Source organism: Eptesicus fuscus, chromosome 21 (genome assembly GCF_027574615.1).
Source record: "Eptesicus fuscus isolate TK198812 chromosome 21, DD_ASM_mEF_20220401, whole genome shotgun sequence".
Lineage (NCBI taxonomy): Eukaryota > Metazoa > Chordata > Mammalia > Chiroptera > Vespertilionidae > Eptesicus > Eptesicus fuscus.
In genome coordinates this window covers 40,324,389-40,352,018 of record NC_072493.1, presented here as the reverse complement: position 1 = coordinate 40,352,018, position 27,630 = coordinate 40,324,389, and the positions used below count along the sequence as shown (strand labels likewise).

Genomic DNA, 27,630 nt, shown 5'->3' with positions numbered 1-27,630 from the left:
TGGGGGGTCTAGAGAGAATATGCGCCGGTTGTGGGCTGGACCAGACAGTACCGGGGGTGGGGGATCTCGACCCAACCAATCCGGGCCTGAGGATTGTGTTGGGGGGCTTAGCAGGGGGTGTCCCGACACCCCCCCCCGCCCCTTCTGGGCATCCTGAGGGATGACCCCGGTGCCAGGCCCGGCGCCGGCCGCCTGACGCCGCCGGGCGGGCCGAGCCGGGGATGCTGGAACGAAGGGTGTTGCTATGGCAACGGGAGGCAGGGCCTGGGGTGGGGACCGGGCCCGGGCTGGGGCCGGGGGTGCCGGCGGTGGCTGTGTTGGGGCGATGGCGGAGCGCGGCCCGGCCTTCTGCGGCCTCTATGACACGTCCTCGCTGCTTCAATACTGCAATGGTGAGACCCTCCCTCCACCCTTCCGACCCTGGCCCTGCCCAGCGCTGGACCCATCGCCTCCTGCCCCAACCTCCTGCTTCCAAGTCCCCCTCCTCACCCCTTGCTGAAGATCTCCGTTTCTCTCCCAGAAGGACTCTGACCCCAGAGCAAGGTCCCTGATCCTTAAAGCCCTGATCCCAGACTCCACCCCACCCCCCTGCTTCCACCCTCCTCTTCTCCCCCCCTCCACTCCCGGGGTGTTGAAGAGGCAAAGGCCTGGAGGTCTGGAACTCTGTCCTCCCTTTCCCCTCTCAATCTGCTGGGACCCTCCCCTTCTCCCTGGCAGAGGGATAGACAGATTAGGGGGAGGGTGGGGTTCGGTGTTGGCTGTGGACTTGGTGTGGGACCTGGGAGGACCACCAGAGGACTTCGCCTCTACTAACCCCCCCAAATCCTTAGGCCCCACACCTCCCATCCATTAGGACCCACTTCTTCTCCCTAGACAAATGAGTGTGATATCAGAAGGGCCATTGTGGGTGTCCGGCCCAGATGAGGGGTGCTGGGGGCAGAGGGGAGGGGAGATGGGTGGGAAATGGGCACTGAGAGGTGGTCCCTGGGCAGAAGGGCCGAGGGTGGGGGAATGGTCTGGAGGGATCAGAGGACTTGAGTCATGGTTTGGTGGGGGCAGGCCGAGGCCTCAGAATGCAGCTGGCCTCTGGGTGGGGGCCGAGGGGCCAAGGTGAAAGGTCCTCCATTCACTCAGGAGGCCCTCTTCCAGGTTAGAGGCTCACTTCCCCGGGTGCACACCCCAGGGGCAGCGCCCGCTGCAGCTGGCAGAGGGTCAGGATGCTGGCTCATTTTGTCCTCCATGCCCTCCCTAAGAGGCAGAATGACAGGGCTGAGTGCCTTTCCCGCTGCTGGAAGGCTGTGCGTCTATGCACAAGTAATTTAACCTCTCTGAGCCTCAGTCCCCCTTTTCCTCCCCTCCTGAAATGGGTATAATAACACAACTACTAGAGTTGCTGGGAGCATTAGGTACCATGACATTGAAATGTGCTAAGCGTTTTTGCATGAACAGTGCCTCCACATACATGTAAGCCCTCTATAGCAGATCTCATTTTGGGGGGTAGCATCATTAATGGTAGAAAGAGGGGGATCAATACAAAGAGGTGATTGGGCCCTCCTGCCCCTCACCTATTGGCTGTGTGACCTTTGGAGAGTCTCTGTGCATTTCTCCAACTTCCGTCCTTAGTTTTCCTCCTTCGCATAGGTGATGCCAGCGGGACCCTGGGATTCCCTCCTCTTGAGTTCCAAGCCTTGACAGCTATCTCCCCGCGCCCCCCCCCCCCCCCCCACCTTAAGAAGTCGCCACCTTCCTCTGCAGGCCCAGGCACTGGGCCAGAGAGGCACTGGGTGGGGGGCAGGGCGGGTGAGGTCCGGCAGGCGATTGGACCCCCCGGGGCGGGGGGAGGGAGGGGAGGGACCGAGAGCTGCACTGCGGAGACCAGCGGGCGGGCGGGGCAGCCTACAGCTTCGGGATGGCAGATGCGACCTCCACGCCCCGTCCCTGTTAATGCTACCGCCTTCAAACCCACCCGGCTGGGAGCCAGGGCTTCCTCGGTTGTTGTCAGCAATGAGTCTGGGTATGAGTGGTCTGAGAGGAAGGGGAAAGGGGGACCACTTCGGTGGCCCAGCCCTCCCATTTCGGGGAAATGGGCGGGAGGGGCGACGGAGGGGCGACGGAGGAGTTCTTTGGCTGCATCCAAGGGCTGGAAGGAAAAGGAGAAACGAATCTAGGGTGTGGGGTACAGAAGCGAAAAAAAGAAGGGGAACGGAGGAGAGAAGCTCCGATTAAAAAAGTGTTTGGGTCTCCTGGGTCTGCGATGCGCTACCTGCAACCCTCAAGTCTGCCGCCAGGGGCCGCAGGAACTCTGTCCTTGCCGGCGGCGCTAGGGTCCAACCCCGTAGTGGGGACAGAAGGGGAAGAGGAGGGACCAGGCATGACCTTTTGGCTTGGAGAGTCTGAGAAACAGAGAGCACTTAGTACTCGCGATAAAATATTGATAGTGTCTTGGAAATCAATTCTAGAACATTGGTGCCACTAGGAATAAGTTGATGTCATCTTTAAAATGCTGCTATCACTCATAAATATTTAACATCTTAGTCATAGCATCTTCAAACCAGGGTCGAAAGTCTATTGATTCGTACGGAGACTGTTAGAAGAGAGGAGGGGACTTCCCTAAGGTCACACCTCCCGGGCGCCGAGCAGAGAAGAGTGGCGAGGGGTGAGAGCCGAGGGGATTTCCTTCCCGCTCGAGCCCTCTTCCTGGCCCGTCTCCAAGCGTCCCAGCCCCTGGTTACGGGAGAGGAAGGCAGCGTGGCTGGCCCGGCTCAGACCCGGGATGGCAGGGGGGACTCCTCGGCGTTGGAGTTCCTGGGTGGCCCCCGCAGCCAGCTCTCCCCTGCCTTCCAGATGACAATTTGTCCGGTACGAGCGGCATGGAGGTGGACGACCGCGTGTCGGCGCTGGAGCAGCGGCTGCAGCTGCAGGAAGACGAACTGGCGGTCCTAAAGGCGGCGCTGGCCGACGCGCTGCGTCGCCTAAGAGCGTGCGAGGAGCAGGGCGCTGCGCTGCGAGCGCGGAGCACCCCCAAGGGCCGGGCGCCTCCGCGCCTGGGCACCGCAGCCTCGGGTATCTTCGCTAGACTGGGGGGTGAGCTAGGGAGGGGCCGGGCTCGGACCTCACCCTCACCTGCTTCTGCCCCCTAACCCCATCTCTCTAGTGTGTCAGCTCTTGAAAGGCCTTCCCACCAGGACGCCCCTCAATGGCTCAGGACCCCCGCGGCGCGTGGGCGGCTATGCCACGTCCCCCTCCTCGCCCAAGAAGGAGGCGACCGCCAGGCGCAGGTAAGGCGCAGGAGCTGGGGTCCCCAGCCTCCTCTCAGACCTTGTGGGAAACAGAGTTTGTATGGAGAGGGATGGACTCCCGTGCCCGAACTCCAGTAGTGAAAGGTGCCGAGAGGTCCTCGCCCTCCTCCCTCAGCCGCCTGCTGGCCTCCCAGGACCCGCCCCTACTGTGTGCTCTCTCTTCACAGTGCCCGCCGCTACCTGTCACCAGAACGCCTCGCCTCGGTGCGCCGCGAGGACCCCCGCAGCCGCACCACATCCTCCAGCAGCAATTGTAGCGCCAAAAAGGAAGGGTGAGTGTCGGTGGCGGGGACATGTCACAGACTATGGGGCCAGGACCTCAGATAGGCATCGAAAAGGATGGGGAAGTTAGGGTGATGTCCCCGGCCACGAGACCATCCGGTTCAGAATGCGGGGACCGTGCCGGAAGCTTGGAGGGACCCATGGGAGATAGCGCGGTGGAAACGGAAGGCCTGGAGAGGCGGGGCCAACGTTGAGGGGCGTGGTCAAAACCTTCGGGGACTCGATTAGGACCTGGGCGTGGATAGCCCGGGTGTCCTGGGTGAGCCAGGGTAGAGGTCAGAGAGGAGCTGGGTGTGTGGGCAGAGCTAATGAATGGAATGTCTCAGGTGTGGGATCCAGGGCAGAAGCCTCAGGGGAGTTTCTGCAGGGAATGGGGGGGATCCAGAGGTAGGGGCGTGTTTGGAATTTGAGGGCGTGGCCCGAATGTCAGCCTGGGCCGAATGGGAACCTGGGGCCGGGGTCACTGGGGCTGCGACCAGGTGGGGACGAGTCAGACACAGGAATCCGGGTGGAGCGGAGCCTGGGTCAGGGCCCCGCGGAAATGGGCGCGGTCGTAGGTAAGGCCTGGCCAAATCTCAGGATGTGGAGGGACTCAACTGGAGGGCTGGATCACGTGAAAGTGGTCGTAGTCGGAATGCCTGGCGGGACCAGAGGCGGGGAGGTCAGTTGTCAAGAGGCAATCAACTCTGGGGCAGGATCAGTAAAGTGGGTGTGATCGGAATGTTGGGCGTGGCCAACGCCTGGAGGCGGGGCCTTACCGAAGGACTGGGCGGAGCCATGGTGTAGTGGGCGTGGTCAGGGCCTGGGAGCCAGAGTAAGGTAGGAGCAGGATTAAAATACAGACCCATTTCAACCCCATTCAAATAATGGCAAACACGTACATAGACTTGTACAGGCACTACTCCAGGCACTTCACGTGAATTAACCAATTTAATCCTCGCAACCACCCCGGAAAGTAGGTACTCTATTATCCCCCTTTTAAAAACTGGGAAACCGAGGCAGAGGTTGGGCACTTGTCCCCACTGCTAGGCAGTGGCAGGGCTGGGGTTTGAACGCAGGCAGGCACGCCCCCGAGTCCATGTTCTCAAACAACACTCTCCCCCCCCCCCAAAAAAAAAAAAAAGAGCCCGGTATCAGGACCCACCGCCTGGGACCTGAGACCCAGTGTGACCCGCCGGCTCCCGGGGTCAGCCGCGGAGGGCGGGGCTGGGCGCGGCGGCGCGGGCGCCTCCCAGGGCCGGAAGCGGCGGGGCCGGTCCCGGCTCCACCCCCGGTCCCGAAGCTCCGCCAGCCGCCGCCATGAGTAGCTTTGGAGCTTGGTGAGACCCTCGCAGACCCCCTCCTCTCTGCGCTCCCGGGGCCTGAGTCCCAGGTCTCCCCCTTGCCAGGGACCCCGGCCCGCGAGCATCACTCCTTTCCGCCGCCGGAGGGAACTTGGAGACACGCCCCTTCCCTTAAACCTTCACGGCTTTCCTTGCTGCTGGAAGTTTGGGGCGCTGTGGGAGTGGGGGTGGGGAGCGTTGGGAGAGCCGTGCTGTTTAGGAGGGAGGGGTCCCCGGTGACTCCCTTCTTCCAGAATCGCGTCCCTGCCACTTCGTGCTGTGTGATCTTTGGCGATCACTGCCTCTCTGGGCCTGTGTCTTAGGCTCTGCAAGATCAACCGAGCAAAGCACACGGCCTGCAGAGAGGCAGCGCTCCGCTCCTTTCGCGGCCCCCGTTCTGTATGCATCCGAGGCCTCCCGGGCGCGGCGGGGGGAAGCAGCGGTGTCTCTCCTTTTCTGAACTGCTCCCTAATAAAAAGGATAACTTTTTTTTTTCTTGTTCTGCCCTGACAGCAAAACCAAAGAAGCTATCTTCAGCGTGGGTAAGTGAGGAGAGCGGGAGGGGCTTGGTTGGGGGCTTGCTCAGGTGAGACACCCGAAGCTGGAGGTCTGGGGACCTGGCTACTAGGCTTTTACTTCTCTGACCTCCGTTTCCCCACCTATTTTTTTTTTTTAAGTGAAGCCTAAAGGGGAGAGGAAATAGGGCTGGGGGCTGGGGCTAGCACCTGACCTCTTGGGGTGTCCTGGCAGAGGAGGGCTCCGTGAAGATGTTCCTGAGGGGCCGTCCTGTGCCCATGCTGATCCCGGATGAGCTGGTGCCCACCTACAGCCTGGACACGCGCTCCGAGCTGCCTTCCTGCAGACTCAAGCTGGACTGGGTGTATCCTCTTGCTTTAATCCCGCCCTCCCCACCTTCTTCACATCCCATCCCCCAGTCAGGAGGGGACAAAAGTCCTTCTGGTGTGGGACTTCAGCACATGGAGGCGTCTTTGTACTGAAGACGGGTCTTCCCAGGCCCCTGAGGCTTGAGGGGTCAGGATGACCTGGAGTCGGAGGGAGCAGTGGAAGGCAGGTTAACTGAAATGAACTTTTATGGTTCATTGAAACAGCAAATGTTTGCTGGGTGCCTTCCATATGTCAGATTCTCTTCTATTTGCAAGCTGGTTCATGGAGCTAACCTTTTAAAGCTGGGGGGCGGGGAGAGACACACGATAGCACAGAAGCCAGCGATTAAATAAACAAGATAATTTCAGCTAGTAGTAAATGCTGGGAGTACAGTACCCTAAGCTCATCTGAGGGGAATAACGAGTTCTCTGAGGAGGGGGCATGTGGACTGTGAACTGAACAATTAGGAAGAACTAGAATGTTCCAAACGGAGGCCTCCGCAGGTACCAGGGCGCTGTGTCCCGGGCGAGCGTGGTGTGGTTGATGAATAGAAGGTGGTAATGGTTAAGAACCTGTCTATGGAGCCTGGCACAAATGGGTTGAAACCCCAGCCTCGCCTCCTGCTAGCTGTGTGACCCTGGGACAAGCTACCTTGCCACTCTGGGTCTAAGTTGCCTCCTCTGAAAAATGGGTTTCATGATCTCGATTCATAGGGCTGTGAAACAAGGCGGAAAGGTGCTGAGCTTGTAATACGTGCCCCATAAACAGGGATTATAAAATAAAAATAATCGTTATTGAACACTTATGTGCCAGGCACTGCTCTATGACCTCCTGGTTCATAGGCCGATGCTCAACCACTGAGCTACACCAGCCGGGCTGTTCTAAGTTATTTGATGTATAAATATGTTGAATAATATGGTCCTTCTCTTTTGTGGAATTGAGAATTTTTACAGCCAGCTCTCTGAGGCCTGCAGGTTGGGAATTACTACCACCACTTCCCGGACAAGGAAACTGAGGCTGAGAGAGGGGACTGAGCCCTGTCCGAGGGAGTCAGAATAGGTGTGAGTCAAGAACTCTGACCCTGGACCCTAAGCTTTTCCCAAAAGCCCACTGGGGCTTGGGATCAGCATCCATGGGACCCAACCCTGCCTTCTTCTCTTGGCCTTGGTTTCTGCTCTGGAGGAGGCAGGGATGTTAGAGCCCAGTTTGTCCTCGAGGCAGCCGGAAATATACATGGGAATCAAGGAACACCGAGCCGCCATGCCAGGGTAAGCTGGATGGCAGCAGATGAGAGGCAGCTGAGAGCAAAAGTCAGCGTGGGTCTCATGTCCCATCTCAAAAATGACTCTGAGGTGGAGCAGTTCCGGTGGGGTTGGGATAGACATGTTGGCATCCATTACAATCTTTTCTGAACATTTTCTGGGGCCAAAGGCTGGGGATCCAGTGGTCACTGTGGCAGTGTCTGCCTGCCCTCCTGGGCTCACAGGCCAGTGTGGGGACAGACTCCTTGACAGTGACAACTCAGAGCGGGCAAGGCTGGGATGGGGGAACCCCGAGGGGGCAGCTGCCCCAGCCTGGGGGTCAGGGAGGGCTTCTCAGAGGAGGAGTTACAGAACAGCCCGGAGTGCCCCACCATGGAACTCAGTCTCACTGGGGAGTAGGACAGTTAACAAGTCAACCAGATAATTACTGAGTGGGTAAGTGCAGCTCGGAGGACCCACCCATAGGAGGAGGAGGAGGCGGCATGTCAGGTAGAATGTACTAGTAAAAGGGAAAGTTACTGCCACGGCCTGGGGTGTGGTAATGACCTTGGCATTTTGAGGAACTCAAAACAGTTCAGGGAGGCCAGGAGCCCTGCTAGAGCCCAGGAGGGGCCACCCAGGCCGGGAGGAGGACAGTGGGCTTTCTCCTAGGAGTCCTGGGAGCCCCAGAAAGTTCTAAACAGGGGAGAGTTCGTCATTCCTTCAGCAGATACTGGATTCATTCAGGGGTGGGCAAAAGTAGGTTTATAGTGATGAGGACGTGAATCAGCTTGTTCTTGTATTCTTATGTATTCATTAATTATTGTATTGTTTATTTATTATTATTATTAACCTACTTTTGCCCACCCCTGAATGTCCGCTGTGCATCAGGCCCTGATCTGGGCATGGGGGATACGGTAGTGAACAAAATGGGCAGACAACCCTGCCCTCCCAGAGCGGACACTAGCCGAGGAGGCAGACCAGTAAACAGATAACAGCGCTGGATGCTGATGAGTGCACGGCACAAAGATGAAGCGGGGAGGGGGTGGCGGCAGTGAGGGGGCATGAGTTTGCAGTTTCTGAGAGCAGGGGGCAGGAAGGCCTCCCCAGGAGCTGACAGCTGAGCAGAGGGCCGGAGGAACTGAGGGGCCATGGGGGCTGAAGGGGAGGGGGGCTCCGGTGGAGGGAAGAGCCAGGGCAAAGCCTCCAAGGTGAGAAGGGAGGACGGCTCCTGGGACGGGAGCTGAGGAGCGGGAGGGGAGTGAGGAATGGGGGCCCACATCAGGGTAGGCCTTGTGCCTGGGCTTTTGTAAGGACTTTGACTTTGACTCTGAGTGAGGTGGGACCCACCCATGGGAAGGTTCTGAGAAGAGGAGGGGTGTAAGCGGGATTAGTGTGAATGGGTTTAACATGGCATCCCGGTGGGGGAGGGGTGGGCAGGAGGGTGCATTAATTCCCCGTGGCTGCTGTAATAAGTGACCATGAACGTGGTGGCTTAAAACACCAAAAAGCCCCTCTCTCAGCTCTGGAGGCCAGAAATCCCAAACCGAGGTTTCAGCAGGGCCACTCCCTCCGAGGCTCTGGGGAGAATTTGTTCATGTCTGTCTCCCAGCTTTTGGTGGCTGTTTGAGGAACCCAGGCGTTCTTTGGCTTGTAGTCGCATCACTCCAATCTCTATCTTCACAGGGCCTTTTCTTTAAAAATATATATATTTGTATTGATTTCAGAGAGGAAGGGAGAGAGAGACAGAAACATCAACAATGAGAATCATTGATCGGCTGCATCCTGCACGCCCCACATTGGGGATGGAGCCCGCAACCTGGGCATGTGCCCTGACTGGAATTTGAACAGTGACCTCCTGGTTCACATGGCCTTTTCCACCCCTGGGTCTGTATCTTCTCTCTCTCTCTCTCTCTCTCTCTCTCTCTCTCTCTCTCTCTTTTAAAATATGTTTTTATTGATTTCAGAGAGAGGAAGGGAGAAGAGAGAGATAGTAACATCATTGATGAGAGAGAACCATCTATCGGCTGCCTCCTGCACGCCCCCCATTGGGGACCAAGCCCGAAACCCAGGCATGCGCCCCCGACCGAAATCGAACCCACGACCCTTCAGTCCGCAGTCCACTGAGCCAAACCAGCCAGGGCTGTGTCTTCTCTTGTTTGTTTTGTTTTTAAGATATATTTTATTGATTTTTTTACAGAGAGGAAATGAGAGGGATAGAGAGTTAGAAACATCGATGAGAGAGAAACATCGATCAGCTGCCTCCTGCACATCCCCCACTGGGGATGTGCCCGCAACCAAGGTACATGCCCTTGACTGGAATCGAACCCGGGACCCTTCAGTCCCCAGGCCGATGCTCTATCCACTGAGCCAAACCGGTTATGGCATCTCTTTAGAAGGACACTTGTCGTTGGATTTAGGGCTCACTCCGATAATGCAGTTGATCTCATCCTAAAACCCTCAATTACACCTGCAAAGACTCCTTCTCCAAGTACGGCCACAGCCTCAGGTTCGGGCGTTAATATTTTGGTGGACATAATTTGGGGGGCCTATCATCATTCAGGCCCCCCATCGGGGAAACTCGGAAGCGAGAAAACCCACCTCGTTGTTAACTGAGTTCGGTAGTCAGCCGGCACGCGCAATGCCAAACAGGCTCCTTAACCAGCCCGGGCACCTCCAGCTATGGCTACCGGGGCCGAGACTGCCGCGCCAACCTTTACCTGCTGCCCACGGGGGAGATCGTGTACTTTGTGGCCTCCGTGGCCGTGCTCTACAGCGTGGAGGAACAGAGGCAGCGGCACTACCTGGGACACAACGATGACATCAAATGGTGAGGCCTGGGAGGGGGCCTGGAGAGAGACGCTGCTGGGGACAGTATTGGGGGTGGGGTGGGGTGGGGTGGGGTGGGGGTTGGGCCTCTGGTGGCCTGCCGGCTGAATTCAGAGGGGAACAGTGTGGATTGATCATATTTCAAATATTGGTTTATTTTCTCAAATGCCTGGATATTTCACTTCCTTTGAAAACTTCGACCTGGCACCCCAGATAATCCAGCCGTCTGTTGGACCTACTTGGTGTGGCCACTCATTTTTCTTTTTACTTACTTATTTACTTATTGATTTTTATTGATTTCAGAGAGGAAGGGAGAGGGAGAGAGAGACAGAAACATCAAATTTTTTAAAAATTTTTTAAAAATATATTTTATTGATTTTTTTACAGTGAAGAAGGGAGAGGGATAGAGAGTTAGAAACATCGATCAGCTGCTTCATGCCCGCCCCTACTGGGGATGTGCGCACAACCAAGGTACATGCCCTTGACCAGAATCGAACCTGGGACCCTTCAGTCCGAAGGCTGATGCTCTAGCCACTGAGCCAAACCAGTCAGGGCCAGAAACATCAATTTTGAGAGAACCATTGATTGGCTGCCTCTTGCACTCCCCACCCTGGGGATTGAGTTCGCAACCCTGGGCATGTGCCCGGACCAGGAATAGATCCCGACACCCTCCAGTATGCTAGCCAACCCCCTAACCACTGCGTATACCGGCCAGGGCAGTGGCTGCCCCTTTAAGTGGGTGCCCTCTCCTGGCCATTTGTGGTACAGGCCTTAGGTCTTCCTTCTGAGCTGGGGTACCCAGAGGGTACCTCTTTATTGATACTGTTTATTGACTAAATAACTCAGTCAACCAACTGTAGAATGAATAACCGGGCATTACGACTGTGGCGTGCTGTCGGAGGGGTCCTGGTCCCCCTCGCTCCCACTGAGCCCTGTCCATCTGTCCTGTCTCTCTTCAGCCTGGCTGTCCACCCTGATATGGTCACCATTGCCACTGGACAGGTGGCAGGCACCACTCAGGAAGGGAAGGTAACAGAGGGGGGAGGGCAGGACCAGGAGACGAGTGGGGTCCTGGGGGGGCAGGCAGCTGGGCCTCCCCAGGTAACAGGCCTCTCTTTCCTGCAGCCACTGCCACCCCATGTGCGCGTCTGGGACTCAGTTTCCCTCTCCACTTTACACGTGCTGGGCCTGGGCGTGTTTGACAGAGCTGTGTGCTGTGTGGGCTTTTCCAAATCGGTGAGTCCTGCACCCACCCTCGCCTGCCCCCCACCTCCGGAATCTGGGGCCAGTACCGCACCTTCCCGCTGGCCCCTGGGGATGGATGCCACGGCTCTATGTCACGGGTGATGTCAGGGGTGTAGGCCATGCTCCTGGCAGAATTACTCAGGCCCTCCAGGCTGGGCACCCATCTCGGGGACTTCACAGACCTGCTCTGTTAGCCTCTGTGAAGGGAACCCGTAGGTCCTGATTGTCCCAAACGCCTCCGTGATCCCTTGTAGATCAGGTAACGCTGTTGCATTATTTCTCACACCACCTTTCATTCTCCACGGGCCCTGATTCTTTAGGCATTTTCAGGCCAGTGTCCAGGGAGGTGGGCCTTGTAACTAGATGGGTGTTGGCAGGTCTGGGCAAGATAAGTAAAGAAATTGAGAGTAAGCCTTTAGGAATTTGTAGAGCAATTTGACATTCCCACACGTCCAAGTATGGTGGTGTGTTGTTTTTTAAACCATATTTTACATTTTTATCATTATTTTACCAAAGTGTCGGTCTGCCATGGATTGGGGAATAAAAAACAACCAGTCTTCCCACAGATAGTTTAAGAAGCCCTGGATTAGAGCCTCACAGGTTTTCTGCGTCCTAAGGAGACAGTTGAGAGCTTTGGGAGGGAAAAAGCAATTTTATTGCCAAAGTGTGTGTGTGTGTGTGTGTGTGTGTGTGTGTGTGAGAGAGAGAGAGAGAGAGAGAGAGAGAGAGAGAGATCCTGCAAATCAAAATTAACTTGTGTTTAACTAAAGATATGAAAAATCATCTTGTCAATTAATTGTTCAATTTCATATACATAAAAGGCATTTCATAGGGAAATGGAGATTAGATGGTCTCAGTACGAATTCCTGACTGCAAGATGACTGCAGAGAAATTGTAACCGAGGGTAAATTAGATACACTTCTTAGGGACAAGTCATTTCAAAAGGAAAATTATAGAAACCTTTTAAACGTGTGTATGGCTACTGGATAGGGAGTGTATTTTAATGTGCTTTATGTAACGCTAGAGGCCCGATGCACGAAGATTCGTGCAAGAATAGGCCTTCCTTCCTCTGGCTGCTGGCACTGCCTTCGCTCTGGCCGTAGCCACCTTCACTCCGGCCCAGAGCTGCTTTCCGCCTCTCGCTGTGTCGCATCAATTTGCATATTCCCTCCTTATTGGCTGTGGGCGCCACCATCTTTGTTGCAGAGTTATGGTCAATTTGCATATTCCATCTTTATTAGATAGGATGGGCCAGAGCCTTTGAAAATCTTAAAACAGGTCTGAGTGGCAAGTACCCCACTGGGGGGAATTTTGTGGGGTGGATCCTGACCCACCTTGCCCCTCTCTCCTAGAATGGGGGCAACCTGCTCTGTGCAGTGGACGAATCCAACGATCACGTGCTTTCCGTGTGGGACTGGACCAAGGAGACCAAGGTGGTGGATAGCAAGGTGGGGTGACCCTTCCCGTCCCTTCTCCTCGGGATGCCCCGTGGGACTGGCTGGATCTCAGTGGTTTAGGAGTCTGGTATCACATAGGCTCACCTTTAAATCCTGGCTTTGCATTTGCTGCCTGGTGACTCTGGGCTTGCCCTCTCTGAGCCTCAGTTGCCTCATCTGTAAAATGGAAGCATCTTCCTTGCAGGGCCTTGGCTTTGATGTTGGGGTATGGGGTGGGTGGACCAGGCCCAACAGAAGGGTTGGTATGAGGTGGCTGCTGACTCTACAGTCCTGCCATGTCCAAGACAGACCTTGACTTGCATCCCTGGGCAGTGGCCTCTTTTACAGACGAGGAACCTTGGGCATGGTGCGGGGAGAACTCCTTGTCCAAGGTCACATGCCAGTTCTGGGCTGGGGGGCCAGAGATCTGGGTTTTGGATTGAGGCCCCCAGTTTGGGGAAGGAGAAATGGTTGAGAGGCTGGGCTCTGGAGTCAGACCTATGTGAGCTGATGCTGAACACGGTGCTTACCTGGCTGTGTGGCTTTAGGCAAGTAACTTCACCTCTCTGAGCCTCATTTCTTCTTTTTTTCTTTTTAGTGTATTTTTATTGATTTCAGAGAGGAAGGGAGAGGGAGAGAGAGATAGAAACATCAATGATGAGAGAGAATCATTGATTGACTGCCTCCTGCACACCCCCTACTGGGGATGGAGCCTGAAACCTGGGCATGTGCCCTGACTGCTGCAATCTCTTGGTTCATGGGTCGATGCTTAGCAGCTGGGCCGCACCAGCCAGGCAAGCCTCACTTCCTTATGTGTATTAGGAAGTTACTAATGAGCCTTACCTCCTAGGGTGCTGTGGGTTAAATGTAAAGTGCTTAGCACGGTGCTAGGTGCTGAGTAGGGCTGCCCAGGTGCCTTGCTGTTATGTTAATGAAGACGGCAGTCAGGCCTGGCTGGTGGGCCCTGCCTCCTGTGCCTTTTGCCCGGAGAGGAAGATGCAGACAAGTCGGGGTGCAGTGCACAACCCACGCAGCTGTGTAGGGCGCTCCTATGTGGGTGGGTGCGGTGGCTCCAGTGGTTTGAGGACCTCATTCGGATCTCCCACTCCCCAAAGTGCTCCAACGATGCTGTGCTGGTGGCCACCTTCCACCCCACCGACCCCACTATCATCATCACCTGCGGGAAATCCCACATCTACTTCTGGAGCCTGGAGGGGGGCAGCCTGAGCAAGCGGCAGGGCCTCTTTGAGGTGAGTGCCAGGGGCGGGAGGACAGGCTGGGCCTACGAGAGGGGACTCCAGAGGGTCCCAGAGGCTGGCGGTTACGCAGATGCTGAGCTGTGGCCTGCTGGGGCCTCAGTTTCCTTCTCCTTACCATGGGGATGAATGCAGCGATCTGATGATCCTCCTTAACGTGGAAAGTGTGAGGATTCGTGGGGTGAAGAGTTTAGCAGCTCCTAGCAGATGGCACAGGCTCAGTAAATGGTGCTGCCGCTGTCAATATTATGGACACACCGAGAGGTCAGAGGCCGACGGGCGGAGAGAAACGTGCACCAAGACAGAAACGGAGTGAGAAGCAGAGGGCCCAGGAGGGAAGATCCAGGGGCACTTCTGATGGGGCTCCCCTGCCCTTGGTGGGAGTTGGGGCTTCACCCCAAAAAGAGAGGCCTTGACAACACCAGCCACAGATGGAGATGAACTGGAGATACTGGGAAGAGTGGGATGGGGCTAGCCCAGTGGTCGGCAAGCTCATTAGTCAACAGAGCCAAATACCAACAGTACAACGATGGAAATTTCTTTTGAGAGCCAATTTTTTTAACTTAAACTTCTCCTAACGCCACTTCTTCAAAAGAGACTCGCCCAGGCCGTGGTATTTTGTGGAAGAGCCACACTCAAGGGGCCAAAGAGCCGCATGTGGCTCGCGAGCCCCAGTTTGCCGACCAGGGGCGCTAGGAGGAGGATGTAGAGACAGATGGGGAGGAAGGCAGGGAGAGAGGGGAGAAGTGAGGGTCAGGGGCGAGGGGAATCCAAGGGGAAGAGAGCAGGGCAAACTGAGGACAGAGAGGGGAACAGAAGTTAGGCAGGAAGTGGGTCCAGGGACGGGAAAGAGACAATGTGGTCAGAACCTCGACGTGAGCACTCCATGGAGGTGGGTTGGAGATGGGGATGCTCTACGCAGGTCCTCACCCAAAAGCATGGCGGGGTCCTGGACGAGAGGGAAGCTCTGGGAAGACACCCAGCTTCAGCGACCTTGACACCAGCCCCTTCTCCCCCACCTTAGAAACACGAGAAACCGAAGTACGTGCTGTGTGTGACCTTTCTGGAGGGTGGCGATGTCGTCACCGGGGACTCTGGAGGGAACCTCTATGTCTGGGGCAAAGGTCAGTGTCATCCCACCTGTTTGGTCCCCAACCCAGGCCTCCCTAACCCCCTTTAGCTGTGTCTCCCTTCCTCTGACTCTGCTGTGTGGGATGTATGATGGATTAAACAGGCTAAATCTTTATTTGTTCAATTCCAACACCCGCTTCAAGGCTCAGCTCCAATATCCCACCTCCAAGACACCTTTACTTATTTCCCGCCCTTGTCCTCAGCAAACCCCATATTAGGGTTCAAGTTTGAACTATTAATAAATGGTTTAACCTAGTTGTGGGTGGATGGATGGATAGATGGAAAAGTGGTTTGTCCCAGAGCAATGAGTGAATGAATGAGGGAATGAAAGGGTTGTTCTAGCCAATGAATGAAAGAATGAGTAAATGAATAAAAGAATTGAGTAAATGAATGTTGTCCTACTTAATATTGGATGATTAGGTGAATAGACAACTAAAAAAACGAATGGTTGTCCCTATAATGTATGACTGTATTAATGAATGAGTAAGTTTTTTCAGTGGATCTATAAAGTGAATGAATGAATGAATGAATGATTGGTTATCTCAGCCAATAGATTAATGTGTTATGAAGAATGGATTGTTCTAGGAAGTGGGTTGGTTACTGAATGAATAAATGAGTTTATTGTTCTAACCAATGGCGAGGCCTAGAGTAAATGTTAATTAAATAATTGTTGATTGAATGGGTTAATGAATGAATAAATGGGTGGTTAGATTGACATATAAGTGTGTAGATGAGTGTAATGGATAGATGGAAAAGGGTGGATGGTTGGCTAGAAGGATGGATTGATTGGTGAATGAGTACTTGGATAAAACAGGGTGAATGAATGGATCAGAGATGAGAGACGGATGGACAGACCAGTAGCTAGGTGAGTAGATGAATGGATGTGGGTAGATGTATCAAAGGGTGGATGGGTGGATGAGATGGTTGAATGGGTGGATGGCAGGGTATTTGAACAGGGGAGTGGAAGGGTGGATAGAAGGAAAGGTGGTGAATGGCTGGGTGTAGGATTGAGAGTGTGAGGTGCTTTCGGGGGTCAGGACAGGGGAAGCTTCCCCACGCTCACCCCTGCCCCTGCCCACCCCACAGGTGGAAACCGCATCACACAGGTGGTGCCGGGCGCCCACGATGGTGGCGTGTTTGGGCTCTGCGCCCTGCGGGACGGGACGCTGGTGTCTGGAGGCGGCCGCGATCGGAGGGTGGTCTTCTGGGGTCCTGACTACAGCAAGCTGCAGGAGGTGGAGGTGAGGAGGGGGAGAGGCTGCTACGAAGGTGAGGAGACCCGTCCGCTCCCCAGCATGTCACTCCCAGCCCCACCCCTCTGTGTGTCCTCCCTTCTCCGCGTTTGCCCGCCCAGGTTCCCGAGGACTTTGGCCCTGTGCGCACCGTGGCAGAGGGCCGGGGAGACACGCTGTATGTGGGGACCACCCGCAACTGCATCCTGCAGGGCTCTGTCCACACGGGCTTCTCGCTGCTCGTCCAGGTGAGCTCTCTCTTCTGCACCTGCCCGCCCCCCGGCCCACCGTCTCTCTCCTCTTCCCTGTCTGGTTTTTCCTCACCTCCCTGCCCCGTCCCTTTCCTCTGGCCTGGCAAACACCACGTTCCTTCCCTTTCCCTGCTCCTGCTCCATAACCCCACCCCTGACCCAGGACCCCTCCCCAAACTCCCCACGATCCAGCAACCAACAGGTGAACCGCTAGCACAGCAGAGGGCCCCCGAACCCCGTTCCCGCTGAGCTGCCCGGCTCTTCTGATGAGGGCAGTGTCCCCTCCTGTGGGTAAGGGCCAGGGCAGGCGTCGCACAGGCTGTGCACACCTTGGGCCACGTGCCTTCCAGGCGTCCAGGTCCAAGGATCGGGAGGGCTCTCAGGAGTCGGCCTGCTTCTCTTCCTGTAGCTCAGATGCCCACTCCTCCCTCCTAGTGTGCCACACCTTCTCGTCACCCTCCCACCCCCACTTAGCAACCCCACTTCCCTGGAGGCGGCAGCGTGTGGTTGCCAGGAATATGAGTTCTGGATGTGGCCGCCTGGGATCTAATCGCAGCCCAGTCCCTCATTAGCCGTGTGATATGGGGCAAGTGAGTAACCTCTTTGTGCCTCCATGAACCTGGGGAAGAACAGCTGACCTCATGGGGTTTTGTGATGATTCCGTGGGTCAGTTCATAGACAGCATGTAGAACGGTGCCTGGCCCAGAGTAAGTGCTCAAAAAGTCTTGGCCAAAATTGCTCCTTGTCCAGTGGCCCCCTTCCTTCACCCGCCCCATGCATTTTCCCCAATGACAGGCCAGCTGAAATCCATGCTGCTGCATTTATTTTTATTTTTTAATATATATTTTATTGATTTTTTTACAGAGGAAGGGAGAGGGATAGAGAGTTAGAAACATCCATGAGAGAGAAACATCGATCAGCTGCCTCCTGCACACCCGCTACTGGGGATGTGCCTGCAACCAGGATACATGCCCTTGACCAGAATCGAACCCAGGACCTTTCAGTCCGCAGGCCGACGCTCTATCCACTGAGCCAAACCGGTTAGGGCGATGCTGCTGCGTTTAGACCCCCTCTTTGGCTCTAGTTTCCATAGAAGGAGATGAAGAACAAAGGCGAGAGGGATTTTCTAGGTGTCCCCAGAATAGACCTTGGAGACCCCTAATGATATCATCAATATTTTACATGATTCATTATATTCTAATTAGATTAATTATTAGCATTACTATTATATTGATACCAGTTATTATCGTTATATTATTAATGTTAGTAACATTATTATTATGTTATCGATTTGAGAGAGAGAGGAAGAGACAGAGAGAGAAGCATTGATTTGTTGTTCTACTTGTTTCTGCATTCTTGGTTGATTCGTATATGTGCCTTGACTGGGGATCAAACCCGCAGCCTTGGCTTATCAGGACGATGCTCTAACCAACTGAGCACCTGGCCAAGGCAATGACTTATTATTAATTCACAATATATTAATAGTCTGTGTTGTAAATAATAGTAATAGCTACTTCCACTTTGTAATCACTTTATTCTAGCCTCATTCTCTTTCCATCCATGATTTGAGTCCCAAGACTATGATTAGTCCCATTTTACAGAAGGTCAAATTGTGGCCCCAAGGAGAAGTCCCCTGCCCAGGTGACTGCCACAGTCAGTAAGGGAGAGCTGAAGTCAGACCCCCCAGGCTGAGTACACGGGACCCCACAGCCTTCTGGGTGCCAGCTGACTCCCAAAGTCAAGTTCCTACCCGTCTGTTCTCTTGTCTCCCACTGTGCAAACTGGAAAGTAGAATTGGAGGCGGCGGGGGTGGGCATTTGCCTCGAGCCACACACTGGCACAGGCCTGCCCTGTCACAGCCTCCTTCAGCCACACTGGGAAAGGGCCTTCCCTGGGTCACCTGTGGCCAGGTGTGTTGCTGGGCTAGTCCAGCTCCTCTTTCTGGCACCAGTTTTTGGGGAAAGGGCCAGGATGTGTGGTTTCCAATCTACTGTCTCCGTTTTCACCAGGGCCACATGGAAGAGGTGTGGGGCCTGGCCACACACCCCAGCGGGGCACAGTTTGTGACATGCGGGCATGATAAACTGGTGCATCTGTGGAGCGTGGAGTCCCACCAGCCCCTGTGGAGCAGGATCATCGAGGTAAGGGCACAGGGGACTTAACACCCCTTTCCAGTGGGTCAGGACGCAGGGCATCAGGTGGAAGCCATGCTTGGTCTTTTTTTTTTTTTTTAATATATTCTATTGATTTTTTACAGAGAGGAAGGGAGAGGGAGAGAGAGAGAGAGAGAGAGAGTTAGAAACATCGATGAGAGAGAAACATCAATCAGCTGCCTCCTGCACACCCTCCTACTGGGGATGTGCCCGCAACCAAGGTACATGCCCTTGACCGGAATCGAACCTGGGACCCTTGAGTCCGCAGACCGACGCTCTATCCACTGAGCCAAACCGGTTAGGGCCATGCTCGGTCTTTTTAAGCACAGAGGATTTAACACTCCCTTATAAACTCAGCCCCTTACAAACTCGCTTGGAAGGGCTGGAGGGGAGGGTCCTCAACTGGAAGGACGCCCAGAACACCGTGGAACCGACCTTCCAGGGGAGCTGCTGTCCTGCCACAGTCAGGAGGGTGGGGAGTGAGGAACCAGCAAGCTGTGGTCGCTGCCAGTGCTGGCTGTAGAACTACACTGTCCAAAACGTGTGGCTATTGATACTTAAATGAACTTGAAAATGTAAATAGTATTAAAAATTCAGTTCTTGGTTGCACTAGCTACATTGCACACATGGGGCTAGTGGCTACCATATTGGAAAGTGCAACAGAGAACACCATCATTGCAGACGGCTCTATAGGACTGTTACTCTAGGGCGGGGGTGGGGAGCGTCCCGTCTGTGAGCCGGAAAAGGCCTGTGAAATCATCTGGTCGGGCCCTGCCAAGGCTCAAGGGGTGCGTTAATGAAATGTTTGACCAAATATAGCAGGCTAATTTTTAAGTTGATAATTCTGTTTCGCCCGCAAATGATGTTATAAATATCCAAATGGCCCTTGGCAGAGGAAAGGTTCCCCACCCCTGCTCTGGAGTGACCCACCGGTGGCTATATTTTCACTGGCCAAAAATGGATACTCTTTGTCCTTGCCTTTCAAGGCTAGTAATTACTCACTAGCATAGCAAATGTCATTGCTTTCACGACCCAACTGGTCAGTGGGAATGGCAAAAGGGGGGCTTCTGCCTCTGCCTACTGGAACCCACAAAAGTGCAACCCAGTGCCCTGGCTGGTGGGCTCAGTGGTTAGAGCATTGACCTGCTCACCAAAGGGTTAAGGGTTCGATTCCTTGTCAAGGGCACATCCTAGGGTTGCAGGTTTGATTCCCAGTCGGGGCGCGTGCAGGAGGCAACCAATTGATCTCTTTCTCTCTCTTCCCCTCCCTCCCTTCTACTCTCTCCAAAAGTCAATGGAAAAAATATCCTCGGGTGAGGATTAACAACCACAAAAAAAGTGCAACTTACTGTTGAACCCATATCACAGCAGAACCATAGCTGCAAGGGATTCTGGGCAGTGTAGTTTTTTAGCTCCCCTGGCTGTGCAGTATGGGACTTTGGAAGGTCATTTCATCATATCCCCCATACCACCCTTTGAGGCTTTGCTGCAGGAGTACAGGGTTACCTCTGGTTCTGGAACACGTGATGGCATTTGAACTTCTATGAATCAGGGATGGTGTGCCCTGAAAATTGTTAGGGCATGTAAAATAATCATCCCAGCTGCCTAATTGAGCAACTACTATATGCCAGGCCCCAGCTGAACACAGCGGCTCTCCAGCTTGCCAGGGCATCAGAATCACCTGGGAATTGTTAACAACACAGAATCCCAAGCCCCATCCAGAGTCTTGATTCAGGGGTCTGAATTTGAGACTAAAAATCTGCAGATTGTCATGAGCTCCCTCCAGTTATTCCAGTCGGGGTGGTTTGCTGACCATGCCTAGAGAAACTGGCTCAACATTTTCTGCTCATCATCTTTTTAACTTCTCCCTCTCAAATCTTCACAAGGGTGGAAAATCCCCACTCAGAAATAGGCTCAGAAAAGTAAAATCACTCACCCATCATCAGTGTAATTATAATTTTTAAAAATAATATATTTTTAAATTTTATGTATTGATTTGAGAGAGATAGAGAGGGAAACATGCTCCACCCATTTATGCATTCATTGGTTGAGTCTTTTTAAAAATATATATATTTTATTGATTTTTTTACAGAGAGGAAGGGAGAGGGAGAGAGAGGTAGAAACATTGATGAGAGAGAAACACTGATCAGCTGCCTCCTGCACACCCCCCACCGGGGATGTGCCCGCAACCAATGCACATGCCCTTTGACCGGAATCGAACCCGGGACCCCTCAGTCCGCAGGCCGACACTCTATCCACTGAGCCAAACTGGTTTTGGCTCATTGGTTGAGTCTTGTATATTCCTGGACTGGCGCATATCGGGACGATGCTCTGACCAATTGAGCTACCGGGCCAGAGTCACAGTGTATTTAAAATTATAGCTGATCTTTACTGAGTGCTTCCAGTGGGCGTCTTACCAGCTAACCAGCCTAAGGACTTTACACCTTGCTTATAACGATCCTGGAAAGTGTGTATTGATCTCCATTTACTGGATGAGACAACCGAGGGAAAGTTATTTGATGTTATATAACTAGGAGGTATCATAGCCACCTGGAACCCAGGTCTGATTCCATGGTGCTCTCTATTGCCTGTGAACCAACCCAATGCCCCCAAAACTTTAAAAATGATAATACCCAGTGCTGGGTGTTAGGTAAAGATGTGGGGAAACAGTCATTCAGACACACCTGGTAAGTTGGTATACTTCTACAGAAAACAAATTGATATTATACACTGAGTGGCCATATTATTATGATCTCTGAACGCATAATAATCTGGCCACTCAGTGTATATCCTATATAATAAAAGGCTAATATGCAAATTGTCCCCTTGACCAGGAGTTCAACCAGCAGGCAGGCCGGCCAACTGCCCATGTCCCTTCCCCCTGGCCAGGCTGGCCGGACCCCACCCATGCACAAATTCATGCACTGGGCCTCTAATATATATACTGAGTGGCCAGATTATTATTCGTTCAGAGATCATAATAATCTGGCCACTCAGTGTATATCAAAATTCCTTTTATAAAAAAAATTTTTTTTTATTGATTTCAGGAAGTGAGAGAGAGAGAGAGAGAGAGAGAGAGAGAAACATCAATGATGAGAGGATCATCGATTGGCTGCCTCCTGCATGCCCCCCCTCCACTGGTGATCGAGTCCAAAACCCAGGCATGTGCCCTGACCGAGAATTGAACTGTGATCTCCTGGTTCATAGGTCAATGCTCAATCACTGAGCCATGCCGGCCAGGTTATATCAAAACTCTTAGAAATATAGATACCTTTGTCCCAGTAGCCTCACTCTGGAAAATTACCCAAGTAAATCATCTTGGATGAATCAAGCTGTGGGAATTCAGAATAGGGGTGAAAAAGGATCCAGGAGCCACCGTGACAGGAGGGATGCTTTCTGTTCGAGGTGGCTTGTCAGAGGAAAGGGGAATGACCCCAGCGTGTCTGAGGCCGTGGGTTCCTAGAGGACAGCAGAGGGAGGTGAGAGCCTCGATGCCTGCCAGCGACTTGGCTCTGAGGCCGGGGAATGGCCAGATGGATGGGGAGCAGCTCTGAGCCCGCCTCTTCTCTCCCTCCCAGGACCCTGCCCGCTCTGCTGGCTTCCACCCCAGTGGCTCTGTCCTGGCTGTGGGCACAGTGACTGGCAGGTAAAGCTGAACTGGGCATTTGGGGAGGGCTTCTCTGCTCTCCTCTCCCCGAACCGTCCCTTGACCCCCGTTCCCTACTGTCTCAGAGTCCACCGAGAACATTAGTTAGGTACCAACTGTTTACCAAGCAAGACTTGATCTCCCAACATTCCTCTGAAGTCAGCTTCTCTCCCAAATCTCTTCTGGAGCCCCTCAGGCCCCACAGATTGCCCCGCTCCTACCAGATCAGCTCACCCTCCTCCTCCACTCCCATGCCTTCTCCTTAAAGATGGTTGCTGCTGGACACGGAGACCAATGACCTGGTGGCTATCCATACAGATGGCAATGAACCGATCTCAGTGGTCAGCTTCTCCCCAGGTAAGGGGCAGGGCCTGGGACCTTGGCGAGGCCAGGCCTGGGAACTGAGCCGCAGAGCTGCCGTCAGGGGGAAGGGGTGGGGCCTGTGTGGCTGGGCCTGGCTGCAGGTCCAGGACTGTAGTTGGGATGGAGCTCGGGACTGCTGAGGAGTCGGGGATAGTGGGGGGCTGAATCTGAGCGAGGAGGGGGCGGAGCCTGGGTGCCTCCTCATAGCCCCCTCCCCCTCCCCCAGACGGGGCGTACCTGGCGGTGGGCTCCCACGACAACTTGGTGTACGTGTACACGGTGGACCAAGGCGGCCGCAAGGTCAGCCGCCTGGGCAAGTGCTCGGTGAGTGGGCAGTGGCCCCGGCCCGTGCCGCCACCCTGTCTAGGGGGTGCAGGATTAACCAATTTTCTACCTCAAAGGGAGCACAGCTTCAACCTTCAACTGACTGCCCTGATCACCTCAAGGAGTCTTAGCCCCGCCCACACATTCACCCCGTCGTGTTCTAAGCCCGCCCCTTTGTGTAGCCCTGCCCCCCCCCACATTCTAAGCCCCCCTTGTAGCCCCGCCCCTCACGTCCTAAGCCCCCTCTGTGTAGCCCAGTAGCCCCTGGCATTCAAAGCCCATCCCTCTGTGTCTAGCTCTGCCCACACGTTGTAAACTCCCCTTGTGTTTTAAGCCCTTCTTGTCTGGCCCCGCCCACGGGAGTCTGGCCCCGCCCCCACGCTCCAAAGCCCTGTGTATCCTTCCTTTAGCCCCTTTGTGTTCTCACTGTACCTCTGTATTTTGCCAGCCATCCTTCCTGTTCTAATCCCGCCCCCTCCAGCTCTGACTCCACTCCTCGCCTCCCCGCAGGGCCATTCCAGTTTTATCACCCACCTGGACTGGGCCCTGGACAGCAGCCGCTTTGTCACCAACTCCGGGGACTATGAGATTCTGTACTGTGAGTTCTCTGACACCTAAAGGCGTCCCTCCTTCAGCCTCCTCGTTTGCGTTGTGGGATTTGCATGGCCTTCCTTGAGTTCTGGGAGAGGAGAGAGGCATGGGCTTCTCCAAGCCTCTCTCCTCTCACTGTTGTATTTAGGGGCTGTTCTGATCGGTTGGTTTGCTGCTTTCTGATTTCCTACCTGGTAGACCCCACTTTTCACCAAGTCCTCCCCTGTCTGGTTGAATGGGTAGGGTACAGGTTTCTAAGCACATGCCCTTGCTCAGGTCTTAGGGGTGTCAGGACCCAGGACCCAGCCCCCGTGGCCAGTCCAGAGAGGTGCAATAAGGCCTGGGACCCTGGCCTCCTGTCTGGGACCTCAGTGCCCATCTATGAAATGGGTGGGTTCAGTCAGTCGTTCCTTCAGCTCTGAATCCCTCCCCCCATTTTCTGCCCCAGGGGAGTCAGCCACCTGTAAGCAGATCACCAGTGCAGATGCTGTGAGGAACATGGAATGTGCCACAGCGACTTGTGTCCTGGGATTTGGGGTGTTTGGTAAGTTCTGGAATGGGGAAGGTATCACTGAACACAGAAGTTTGAAGAAACATCCCTGTCTGGTGGCTTTCACAGTCTTTTTCTATTGGTTACCTCCAGGGCAGGAAACTCGCTCTTTTACACCTATGGGCAGTATCTGTGTTCTAGGAGGGAGCGGGGGGGGGGGGGGGGGGGTGCGATGACTGCTGAGGCCGCCTGGACCTGTAATGTAATGAGACCAGATGGGTGGTGGCACCTGGTCCAGAGAGAATTATACTGCCCAGGCCCCAGCCACTCCTTTATTCAGGCATTAATGCAGTTAACAACTACTTCCTGAGCACCTGTGGGACGCGGTGGTGACTACAGTAGCCCCACCCTGGGTATCATGGTGTTTAGAGTCCGGTGGGGGAGACAGACCTGTCCCTGGACAACCCAAAGTAGACTGGGCAGAGACAAGGAAGCCCAGAGGTGGTGTCTGGCCTGTCTGTGATGGAGTCAGGGAGGACTTCCTGGAGGAAGGGACATCCAATATGGAGGATGAGATATTCCAGCACAGTGAACAAGTCTCTAGGCCAAACATGTCAAACTCAAAGGCTAACAGGGGCCAAATAAATGAGGCATGCGGCCCGCGGGCCATGAGTTTGACATGCTTGCTCTAGGCCAGTGGTTGGCAAACTGCGGCTTGCGAGCCACATGTGGCTCTTTGGCCCCTTGAGTGTGGCTCTTCCACAAATACCACGGCCTGGGCTAGTCTATTTTGAGGAAGTGGCGTTAAAAGAAGTTTAAGTTTAAAAAAATTGGCTTTCAAAAGAAATTTCAATCCTTGTACTGTTGATATTTGGCTCTGTTGACTAATGAGTTTGCCGACCACTGCTCTAGGCAAGGGGCATAATAGCATGTACAGAAGCCCAGAGGTGACACAGAGCTTGGAATTTGGAGAAATGCAAGAAGGCTAAATCATTGCAGAGTTCTAAGGGAGCACTAGTGAGAACAAGACTGGAACAGTGGGGGGACCAGGCCAGGCAGAGCTTGGGGGATCACAGTAAGAAGCCTAGGCTTTCTCCTGAGGCCACCAGGGAGCCACAAAGGATTTTGAGCAGTGGGGGGACAGGGTCAGATCCACATTTCCAAAAGATCATTCTGACTCCCATCCCTGGCTAGAGACAGGCTAAGTGAAAGGGAGCGGGGGAGACTGGGGCCGGGACCTGTTCCTCTTTGCGGGGGTACCTGGCTCCTGCTGACATCTTACCATCAACCCCCCGACCCCATCCTGCCCACAGGGATCTGGTCCGAGGGAGCGGATGGCACTGACATCAACGCCGTGGCACGCTCCCATGACGGGAAGTTGCTGGCTTCAGCTGATGACTTTGGCAAAGTCCACCTGTTTAGCTACCCCTGTTGTCAGCCTCGAGTGAGTTCCTCTGGGGGGCTGGCAGGGTAGAGGTAACAAGCAACAATGGGGGCAAGATTGAGGCAGCCGTGGCCCACCACCAGCCCTCTCTGGGCCTCAGTTTCCCCAACTGTGTAAGAAGGGTAGTGGGCTTGACCCCAAGGGCCTTTCTTAACCTGAAGGTTGATGGATTTTAGCATCTGAAGTGCTAAATCTCTGAGCATCTGCAGTTTTGAGATCTTTTATCCTTATTAACTCAACAAATTTTTACTGAGCACCTGCTGTGTGCCTGGGAACCGGGGATAGACACAGCAGGAAACAAGTCAGATGAGGTCACTGAGCTGATGTTCTTTTTTTTTTTTTAAATCCTCACCTGAGGATATTTTTTCCATTGATTTTTTTTTAAAAAATATGTTTTATTGATTTATAGAGAAAGGAAGGGAGAGGAGAGGTGGAAACATCAATGAAAGAGAATAATGGATTGGTTGCCTCCCACATGTCCCCCACTGAGGATCGAGCCCGCAACCGGGGCATGTGCCCTGACCGGGAATTGAACTGTGACCTCCTGGTTCATAGGTCAATGTTCAACCACTGAGCCACACCGGCTGGGCTGAAAAATCAAAATTTTAACGTGAATTCCTTCGATTTGTAAATGTCAGCAACTATCTTTCTACTAACACTTGAGAATGTATTCAACTCATCCACAGATCACCAGCAAATAACCTGTGTCTACCGTAAAACTTGGTGTTAATTTTACCAATCCCTGTTCTAACGGGTGAAATTTGCTTTAGCATTTTATTATGAAATTTGCAGACATAAAAGTAGAGCCCTAGCTGGTTTGGCTCAGTGGATAGAGCATCGGCCTGTGGACTGAAAGGTCCCGGGTTCGATTCCAGCCAGGGGCACATGCCTGGCTTGTGGGCTCGATCCCCAGTAAGGGGCATGCAGGAGGCAGCCAATGGATGATTCTCTCTCATCATTGATGTTTCTATCTCTCTCTCTCTCTCCCTTCCTCTCTGAAATCAATAAAAATATGTTTTTAAAAAAAAGTAGATAAAAAAGTGCAGCAATCCCTTCTGTACCTATTACGTTCAGCTATTACCATATTTGGCATTCTTTTTCTTCTTTCTCTTCTTTTTTTTAACTCCCTGTACTTAAAAAAAGAAAAACCATATATGACCTTTTTGCCTCTCAAATTAGCATTTATAGCTCAAAAATAAAGATAATTCGTGCATATCCACAAATCCATGCTCATACCCACTGGTTAACATTAATTTTTTAATATGATCTAATACCCTGTATTAGATCTGTATTCAGATTTTCCTAATTTCCCCCCAAATGGCCTTCTACACTTGGTTTGTTTGAATTAAGGTCCGGACATGGCACCTGCTTGTGTCTCATATTTTGTCATACAAACAGCCTCCCCCACGGGCACACTCATTTTTGTGCCCGCTATTGGCTTGTTGAAGGAATCGGATCGGTTGCCCTGGTTCTTAAGGGGAGGGTGTTACTAAGCAGAAGAGAAGAGGGTTAGCTTGGGAGGGCTTGTGTTGGCATTGCCCCCCTTTGACCTTTCACCTCCTTTTTTTCCCTCTCACAGGCCCACAGCCACAAATACGGTGGACACAGCAGCCACGTGACAAACGTGGCCTTCACGTGGGATGACAGCGTGGCCCTGACCACAGGGGGCAAGGACACCAGCATACTGCAGTGGCGGGTGGTCTGAAGTGGGTGGGGAGGGGTCCCAGAGTCATGGGGCCAAGGGAGAGTCAGGTGGCAGGGCTGGAATTCTATTTTCGGGAGATGTCTATTGCCGAGTAGAGTAATATATACCCAGAGTATGTCTATAGCAGAGAGGGTTATGGCGGTGGGAGGGTGGACCGACAGACAGAAGTCTCTATTTATCAGGGTGGGAAGAGGGGTCACATTGTTTTGGGGGAGCCATTAGGGTGCTTGGTTTGGGGTGTTTTTTTAAGTTTATTCTTTTATATCATCCAGAAATAAAGACATGTGCACTGAGGTGGCGTGTCATGGATTGAGTGTGTCTATAGGCCTGTGTGAATGAGGGATGTGTGTGCATGGATTACAGTGTTTGATGATGGACCGGACCGTTACTACTTAGGTCTTTATTGTATACAAGTGACAGAAACCAAGCTTGCTCTAACTTAGGCCAAAAGAGAACTCAATTGACCCTCAAATAAGCAAGTAAGTGCCTCTGGGCTTCAGGGCCA

At 53.5% G+C, this 27,630-nt stretch overlaps 1 protein-coding gene and 1 non-coding gene across 2 annotated transcripts; both read left to right on the top strand.

Annotated features, from left to right (window-relative positions):
- Positions 1 to 221: 221 nt before the first annotated feature.
- EML2 (EMAP like 2) lies at positions 222 to 27,419 on the top strand. Its single transcript, XM_008158337.3, is given in 23 exon segments — positions 222 to 267; positions 270 to 392; positions 2,845 to 3,063; positions 3,155 to 3,278; positions 3,467 to 3,571; positions 5,417 to 5,445; positions 5,654 to 5,783; positions 9,710 to 9,859; positions 10,818 to 10,887; positions 10,984 to 11,094; positions 12,456 to 12,551; positions 13,655 to 13,789; positions 14,820 to 14,919; positions 16,013 to 16,167; positions 16,281 to 16,406; positions 18,419 to 18,550; positions 22,141 to 22,208; positions 22,477 to 22,565; positions 22,798 to 22,895; positions 23,406 to 23,493; positions 23,935 to 24,030; positions 25,290 to 25,420; positions 27,000 to 27,419. Coding segments are annotated over 23 exon segments (2,547 nt in total). The 3' UTR covers positions 27,126 to 27,419.
- MIR330 (microRNA mir-330) lies at positions 5,197 to 5,280 on the top strand. The gene has a single exon (NR_128999.2). It is a non-coding gene; the product is annotated as a microRNA mir-330 (primary transcript).
- Positions 27,420 to 27,630: the final 211 nt, after the last annotated feature.